A 9,065-nucleotide genomic window follows, 5' to 3' on the forward strand; every position below is an offset into this window, starting at 1 on the left:
CCGGGCCTTTACCGCGATGCCGGCTTGCGGGCGGGGCGGGGCGGAGGGAGCGCGGGCCTTTCTCTGCCCCAGCCTGGCCGCCCGCTTTGTGCCAGGCAGCGCGGCTCTTACCGGCGCCGAGGGATGCGCTGCTGGTGCTGATGCTGCAGGGATGTTGCAGTATTTTGCGGCGGCGCCTCCTGATTGGCCGCGGCGTCGGCGCTGACGTCAACGCCCCGGCCTGGGTGCAGCGGGAGGCGCCTATAAAACCCGCCGGCAGCAGCCTGGACGCCTCCGCCAGCCGCTCCGCCAGCTGCAGCCGCCGCCCACCCACCCGCCTGCCTGCCCGCAGCCGCCCCCCGTAGCACCAGCCGCAGCAGCATGAGGGAGATCGTGCACATCCAGGCGGGCCAGTGCGGCAACCAGATCGGAGCCAAGGTAAAGACATGGGGAGGCGGAGACGCGCGCTGCTGGGACTGCGGAGCTCCCCGCCGCCCCCCGACGGCTCTTCCAACGGGACTTGGGGGCTCCCTGGCTGATCCTGCCCGGCATGTTGCGGGCCCCCTGGAAAAGAGCCAAGCGTTGCGCCGACGAGGCGCCCGGCTGCTCTGCCGCTCCCCTTGCCCTAGATCCGGGCGAGGTAGCCAGGTGTCATCTCGCCAAGGCGGTGGGGCCGGTTCCCTGGCTTGGCACCGGGGTGGGGCGTGCCCTGCGCTGGCGGCGGCGGCGCCTTTGTTGTGGCCTCGTCTTTCCCCGCCCGGCTGTGGGCGTGGAGGCACCCCAGGGCTGCGGGGCAGAGCCTCCTACAGGAGGTGAAAGTGCCCTCCGGCTCCCTAGGAAGGCGCTCCGTTGCCTTCTTGCCGGCTAGCCAGTGGGTGGCCCAGGCCAGCGTCTCCTAAAAAGTCCATCCTGGGCATCCTGACGCGGCTGTCAGAGGCCCGTGGTCACCCTTTGTTGTTGGCGCTTCTGATGGGAGACAAAAGGAAGGAGTGGTCTTCCTCCCGCCCCCTCCGCCACGCCCATCCTGGCAAGGGGGCTGCCACACCCAGGAAGCAGGGGACCCTCCTGATTCTCTTAGAACAAAGAAACCCTTCCCTCTGCCTGTGACCTTGCAAGTTCCTGCTGTAACCTTGGTGAGGTCAGGAGGCAACTTGGGCGATCTGGCTATTTGTTTACACTCCTTTCCTACCTTTTCTCTATGGGGGGTGGTAATGCTTCTCTCCCCTACTTCAGCCTGCTATGGGGCAACATTTCAGCCCTGCTTCTGCAGGGGAAGGGTGGGGCCACCTTTTTTTGCCCTGTCTCCTTGTCCCATTGGGTTCAGGGGAATGGCTATTCCTAAAGACTTTCAGGAGCCTTTTCCTCCCTTTGCCAAGTGGTTCTGTGGATGACAGATGGAAGGTAAACAGATTTCAGCCTCTGGTGCCCCCACCCCTGGACAAAGCATCTTTGCCTCCCCTCCCCCTTGCAGCTTCAGGTAATGCAGGACACAATGGTGAAGAGTTGTCCACTACTGGAGACAAAGAGGTGTGGGGATTCTGAGCATCCTGTGGCATCTTCTGATATATGAAACAAACAGAATGTTTGATGTCCTGACAGGATCCCCTCCTGTTTCTTGATGGGGCAGTTTTTTTCTAGCTATTTGTTAAGTGAAATGGCAGCTCTTGGCTGGTGCAATTGGGCCACTGAGAGAAGCAGGGAGCACCCTCTCTCTGGGCAGCAAGGGATGGTCTTATTTTTGTTTGTTGGGGGAAATGTCCAAAGGGAAATGAACAAACCTGCAAAAATAGGGGGTTTCTCAAATGGGTTTTCAGTTTCTGCTTTCTCAGGAGACACCTGCTGCCATGACTTAGTGTCACAAAGACAGCTAATAATCCATTAAGTCAACCCCCCCCTCTCCCTGCTCTTCTCTCCTCCACCCTTCAAAACCAGACATCTGTGCCTGCTCTGAATAAAAAGGAAGGCCAGCCTGCTGCAGTGTGATTGTACCACTTATTGCTTTATCCCCGTGGGGCAGGGTAGCAGCACAGCAGGCTGAAATCAAATCAGCCCTCTGGAGCTCTTCTGCAGCTGGGGCTGGGAGCTCCCCTGCCTCTCCCCCGCCCCACTTAGGAAAGAGGGATAGTCTGCTCATTATGCTGGATGCAGGGAAGTGGGCGAGGGGTATGAAGAGCACCTGCTACTCACCCACAGCCAGTAAGCTATTTAAGAAGCTGAATAATGAACCTTGAAAGACTGCCAGTCTCTTCCCAGCACCACTCAGAGCTCCAAGTCTGTGGCTGCTTCACCACGTCTCCTGAGGAATAGGTGGGTTTGCCACACCTTTTGCAGCAAGGAAGTCAAAATGCCCAGGATTGTACCTGAGATTTTCAGAAAGGAACATTCTCCTCTTTAAAGAAAAAGAAAAAAGACACAGGGTGTTTTCTACCCTCCACCCTCAAATGCTGAACGTAAAATCCTGTGGAAAACCAAAGGAAGTTGAATGGATTTCACATGATCTGAGACAACCTTGGGTTCCGTTGCAATCTTCCCTGAAACTGGGTTACTAAGGCAAGGGAATAGGGTTCTCCACTATCTTGCTGCTCCTGAGTCAGGGATTTGGGGGCAGGCAGTCATCAGTTGGGGTGGTGATGCTGGAGGCTAGCTTTCTGCATAGTTTACCTAAGCAGACCCATGCATATGCTAATCTGCATGAATAATTCATTGTAAACTCACAGGTTCTGTAATTGACACATCTGATCAGCACAGGATAGAAGCTGGCTTTGGTATGGAAGCCTGGCTTGGCAGCCCCTGAGATATTTAAGGATTGTTCTTTTTCTCTTTTTCTAAAATAAGAACAACTTTATTTAACCTGTTTGGATTCCTGCATCACTCTAGATACTCTAGAGAATTCTGCTGCCAAATTCAGAAGCCTTCTCTGAAGCAGTGCCTGTGCCACGACAAAGAACTATGCTTTATTCATGCCTTAAGATGGACAGTTCACTTAATTATGCATTGGTGTTCCTTTGAAACCTCTCAGAATATGGGCAGGAGTTAATTTGAAAAAAGAGATGACAGTCACTTTTTCACATCCAAGTCTTCCCTTCCATGGAGCTAAGGGCAGAGTACGGCAGATTGTTATCCATGTCATTCTCCCAGCAAATTTGTATGGAAGGCTTGGGGGGGGACCCCTGTAAGACCCATGCAGTGAGCTTTATGGCTGAGCCAGGGATTTGAATTTGACTCAGCCTGTTCTAAGTCAAATGAGACCAAATGAATTGACAAGAGGGCTTGACCCTTGCATCTGTTTGCAGTCCTAGGGCTTATTCTCACTTCCGTCACTGAGTAACCTTGGGCCACCTCTGCATATATAGGATTATATCACTTTCCAGATCTGCTTCATTTTTAGAAACAATTTATTGATGAAGAGGCCTTCTCAAGGCAGATCTTTTTGCATTGGGTGCTCAGGGGGGATCAGCCTTGTGGCATGTGGCTGACGCCATTGTGTTTACAGTCTTTCTGACCTTGCCATCAATTTCAATTTGTCCTCTTAGTAGTGGGAGCTCCCTGGTAATTAAAGCTCTGTCCACTGGAGATGGTTAGTATTCATGACATGCATCTTCCTTTCTCTCCCCCCGCCCCCTGCATTGTTCACACTAATTTAGCAAGGACTGAGCAGTCTCCTATAGATTGCTGTAAACAAGCCTTTTTCTCCTGTCCTCCTCACTGCCTTGTTAAAACAGAAAGTCCTTCCGTTAGTGAAAAGCTCCACCAAAAGAAGCCCTCTCTGTTGTGCTTTAGGAATACAGCTTAGCCTTTGCTTGCAAGAACAATTATTCCCAAGGTAAAAAGTTCTGGAAAATGCATCATTAGCAGCTGTCCCTCCTGAGGGAGATAGAGTGCTCTTGCTGCAGTCTGCGTAGTGCTGTGGCTCGTAATAAGTTTGCGCCAATAACCAGCAGGGCGAAGTCATGTGCTTATTTGCCGGTGAGATGACTCTGCACAAATTTAGCTGCTTTTCCTTGTAGCTTATTCCCAAAGCAAAATGCTGTGTTGCTTGTCAAAATGTGTACAACAGCCTGATCAACTCTTGCCCCTACCCTTGTCTTCATGGCTAAACACTGCAGATGAGGGCAGGAGTTTTGACATGTGGCAATACCCCGTCTGAATGTTCTCACTTTCAGCAGCCTTAAAATACTGAAAGCTCAGCCAAGTGGCTGCTTCTCTGTCTCCTTTACTGCGGTGTAGATTCTGCTTCAAAACAAAGCTAGGAAAGCAGTATCTTTAAGCTAGCAAGAGATCATGGTTTCAGCACCATGGCCAGATCCCTAGAACAGCACACAGCGCTTGCAAGAACGAAGCGTTTCTGCTCTGGGTCTCACTGTAGGCTGGTGAGAGAGCCCTCTCAAGGATGGCTTTGCAGAAAGGGCACTTAGCAACCTTCAACTACCAAACGCAGCTACAGCTGCTGATGCAGTGCTACTTGGCAGTTGCGAGTAGCAAATCAAATTTATTTGTGTATTTATTTCTATCCCATCTTTGTGTTGTTCAAAGGGATGTACTTGGCTCTCCTCCTCTCCATTTTATCCTCACAACAACCCTGTGAGGTAGGTTAGGCTGAGATGTGATGAACCCAGTGAGCTTCCTGACTGAGCAGAGATTTGAACCCTGGTCTCCCATGTCCCAGTCCAATACTCTTAACAGCTACACCACACTGGCTCTCTATATGTCACTCACCACCCCCACACACATTCAAAAGAACTGCTTGGACTCGCACAAGGAGTGCCATACTGGATAAGATTTACAGGATAAGGTCGGTGCTCCACTTAGCCCAGTCTGATGTCTCCAGCAGCAGATCAACTCAGAATGCTTTCCCCCAGTGTGGATAATGAAAAAGCTAAACAGCCCGATGCGGGTGGGAATTTCCTTTGTTTCTAATGGTATAAACCAAAAAATGTCCAATTCTTTAGCTGACTTAACATGTAGAAATGTTAATTCTTTCTATCTCCCCCTCTCCACTCTTCTTTCAGTTCTGGGAGGTGATCAGTGATGAGCATGGTATAGACCCCAGTGGGAACTATGTCGGTGACTCTGACCTGCAGCTGGAAAGGATCAGCGTTTATTACAATGAAGCCTCTTGTAAGTTGTGCTCCTACCCCAGACCTGACTGCTCTTCCTGATGGGTAGGGATATTCTGGTATACCAAGAAATTTCTGCCTGGCCTCCTCTCAGAAATGAAACTGGAAGGTTTTCACCATTACAAGCAGATGACAATGGCCCGTCCCCTAAGCACTTGTAGTGGTATAGAGTATGCCATCCATCCTGCCACCTCCTTCCGAGTGAGGAAAAAGCATCCCAGGACTGCCACTCTCACCCTGGATAGCACCCAGTTTTGCAGCAACATTGCAAAAGATATTCTTCCTTGTCGCCTTTGTTGACCAGCCTAGTCCTCTTTTGAGGCAGAACGCTACAGATTTGAATAGCAGTTCTGGAAATTTCATGGCTGGTACTGAGTACTGCTATGGGGGACATGGGTCTCTCTAGTCATGGGTCAAGGGCAGGCTGCTTTGAGCATGCACCCTTTAATGAGTTAAGGCAGCAATGATGGTGGGGAAGCCTGTGACATTCCAGATACTCCACAATGCTCATTGTCTCTGACAACTGACTACCCTGGTTGTGGCTGATGGGAGTTGGAGTCCAACAACCTCCGGAGGGTTGCTACAGATTCCCCACCCCTAGTTTAGAGGAAGAGATAAAGAAGCTCGGCCCCACAGTATATTCTCCTTGGTAAAGGATTCCCTGGATTGTTGGGCAAGAACATCTGAAAAGGCTAGGTGGGAGCCTGATGTCGGGCAGTGCCCAATTTTGGCTTTGGTGAGCATCCTGCCAAATGGGTACAAAGAAGGGAGATGATGTGGGAGATCAGGAATCTTAAAATCACCTCCCTGCCTCCCCAACACAATAACTCCTGCTGTAAATCAGCAAGGTTGTCTCTCTGGCTGATTGCAATGAAGACAAATCTTCCTTTGTTTTTTCCAGCTCACAAATATGTTCCTCGTGCTATCCTGGTAGACCTGGAGCCTGGCACCATGGACAGTGTTCGTTCAGGTGCTTTTGGGCACCTCTTCAGACCAGACAACTTCATCTTTGGTATTGTTTCTCTGCTTTCTTCTGCTGCCTGGCTCTCTTCCCTTTTCTCTCTATCATAGCTTCTCTCAGATGTCATCCAGTTTTAAGCCAAAGAAATAGCACAGTTCGACCTCAGACTTGCATAACTAATTCTAAGCTGTAGTATTTTGAGGTTTTTGGAGCTGCAGGCAAGGAAGGCTGGAAATCTTGGGATGGGGCAGCTGGCTTTTAAGGAAAGGGTTAGGTCAGATTCTTTTCAGGGTAGAGAATCTCCACTCCTTGATCACAGCTTGCTGCTGCCTAATACATCTTTATTTCTAAAGGCTCATACAGGTGCTTCAAACATATAAGCTAAAATCAAAAGGCAAACATCTTCAGCAGACTCCATGCCCACCTAATTTGTATGCTTGGCCTCTAACCTCTGTGCTCCCCACACAACCCCTGCTTTATAGGCCCTTCCCGTGCCAGTCACTGTCCCATTTCTCTGGGCATTTTAAGTCTCCAATTAATGAGAATCTTACAAGAGCTACAAATGAAGGAAGTTAAAAGTGGCACAGCAAGCTATTGTTGCATACTTTTCCTTTTTTTACTTAAGTCTGGTGGGCTTTCAAAAATTTCAAACTCTGGTTGGTCAAAAGGTAACAGGTGTCCCTGAATGTTATGCCATAGGGATGAGTAGATCTGTACCTTCCCCAGTTGACAGGACAGGGCACACAGATCAGTGCTGGTTGCTACACAAGATGGTGTTGGTGTCTCTTCCTTCACAGGACAAAGTGGCGCTGGGAACAACTGGGCAAAGGGTCATTACACAGAAGGCGCTGAGCTGGTGGATTCCGTCTTGGATGTAGTGCGAAAAGAGTGTGAGAACTGCGACTGTCTACAGGGCTTCCAGCTCACTCATTCCCTGGGTGGGGGTACAGGGTCTGGCATGGGGACTCTCCTCATTAGCAAAGTACGTGAAGAATACCCAGACCGGATCATGAACACTTTTAGTGTGGTGCCTTCCCCCAAAGTGTCTGACACTGTGGTGGAACCCTACAACGCTACCTTGTCCATCCACCAGCTGGTGGAAAACACAGACGAGACCTACTGCATTGACAATGAAGCCCTCTATGACATCTGCTTCAGGACCCTCAAGCTGGCCACGCCCACCTACGGAGACCTCAACCACCTCGTTTCTGCCACCATGAGCGGCGTCACCACCTCCCTGAGATTCCCAGGCCAGCTCAATGCCGACCTCCGCAAACTGGCCGTCAACATGGTGCCCTTCCCTCGCCTCCATTTCTTCATGCCGGGCTTTGCTCCGCTGACGGCCCGCGGGAGCCAGCAGTACCGAGCCCTCACTGTCCCCGAGCTCACCCAGCAGATGTTTGACGCCAAGAACATGATGGCCGCTTGCGACCCCCGCCACGGCCGCTATCTCACGGTGGCCACCGTCTTCCGAGGCCGCATGTCCATGAAGGAGGTCGATGAGCAGATGCTGGCCATCCAGAGCAAGAACAGCAGCTATTTCGTGGAGTGGATCCCCAACAACGTCAAGGTGGCTGTGTGCGACATCCCTCCCCGGGGCCTCAAGATGTCCTCCACCTTCATTGGCAACAGCACAGCCATCCAGGAGCTCTTCAAGCGCATCTCGGAGCAGTTCACGGCCATGTTCCGGCGCAAGGCCTTCCTCCACTGGTACACGGGCGAGGGCATGGATGAGATGGAGTTCACAGAGGCAGAGAGCAACATGAACGACCTCGTCTCCGAGTACCAGCAGTACCAGGATGCGACAGCTGAAGAGGAAGGAGAGATGTATGAAGATGACGAGGAGGAATCGGAAGCCCAGGGTGCCAAGTGAAGGGCTGGGGCCACAGGCAGCGCTTGGGTTCCTCCCAGTGAGGGCCAAGCAGTGACATGGGCCTGTCGTTCATCGCCGTCCATCTTTGCTACTCATTTGCTGAGTTGTAGACAACCAGCTTCTAGTTGCTTCTGATTCAAGGGTTCCAAAACTTAAAAGCTGTTCAGTATTTAACCCCCTTCCTCCTCCTCCTCCTCCTCCTCCTCTCCCCCCCCCCCCCGCCCGCCCTATAGTCTCTCTCCTTTGCCTCCAAGTTAGTGCAGCTCCCTCTGTCCATGACTTTGATAACTTCAAGGGCCCTGGTCTTTATTTTTTACTGGTCTGTGTCTATTTTTATGTTTTGGAATACTTAATAAATCTATTGCTGTCCAGCACCTCGGGTGTCCCCTTTCTCTCATTTGGGATAGGGGAGCATGTTTGTGAAGTGAGAAGGGGTTGGAGTGCTGGGCAAAGGAACTGAATGAATGTTGTGGTGTGGCACAACCACTCCCTTGGAGAGTGTTGGTGTGTGTCTGTCTAGTGCAAGCTGGTGTCTTCCTGGCAGTGGCGTAGTGTGGGGGGTGCAGGGGGGGCCGGCCGCACCAGGCGCAACATCTGCAGGTTAGGGTTAGGGGGTGAAAATCCACGGGTTAGGGGGCGCAAATCCACGGGTTAGGGGGCACAAATTACTTGCCTTGCCCTGGGTGCTGACAACCCACGCTACGCCACTGCTTCCTGGTGCTTTGGACTACACCTTCCCTCAGCCCCAGCTAGCACAGTCACAGGTCAGGGGTGATGTGGGTAGGAATCCAAAACATCTAGAGGGCACCAGATTGAAGAACACTGGACTAGAAGGCAAACACCAGCTGGAAGTCAATCACACACAGTGTTGCTTGGCAACTGAGGGCAAGCATCAAGGTCCAGGCTTGGCTTTTGAACTATGCACCTTGCAGTGTTTCCAACCAGAGAAATTCAGCAATTGCACTAAGGGTGGTCACTTTAAAACACCCACACACTTTAGACAATTTCATGCAGGCCAATCAGTGGTTACTAATGAAAACAGCTTCATAGTCAAAGAGGGGTGCACTTTGGGATAGAAATTCAGGTCTCCCCTCTTATCAGCAGAATGAGTGGGAGGTCCCCTACATGCAACAGA

General features: G+C 51.4%; 1 protein-coding gene across 1 annotated transcript; it reads left to right on the forward strand.

Moving 5' to 3' along the window:
• The first annotated feature begins 260 nt into the window (after window positions 1–260).
• On the forward strand, window positions 261–8,304 carry TUBB3 (tubulin beta 3 class III). Its single transcript, XM_083513744.1, has 4 exons — window positions 261–417; window positions 4,989–5,097; window positions 5,998–6,108; window positions 6,855–8,304. The coding sequence occupies exons 1-4, from the start codon at window positions 361–363 to the stop codon at window positions 7,928–7,930; spliced, it is 1,353 nt and encodes a 450-aa protein (XP_083369870.1). The 5' UTR covers window positions 261–360; the 3' UTR covers window positions 7,931–8,304.
• Window positions 8,305–9,065: the final 761 nt, after the last annotated feature.

Source organism: Podarcis liolepis (genome assembly GCF_965112155.1).
Source record: "Podarcis liolepis genome assembly, chromosome: 7".
Classification (NCBI taxonomy): Eukaryota; Metazoa; Chordata; class Lepidosauria; order Squamata; family Lacertidae; genus Podarcis; species Podarcis liolepis.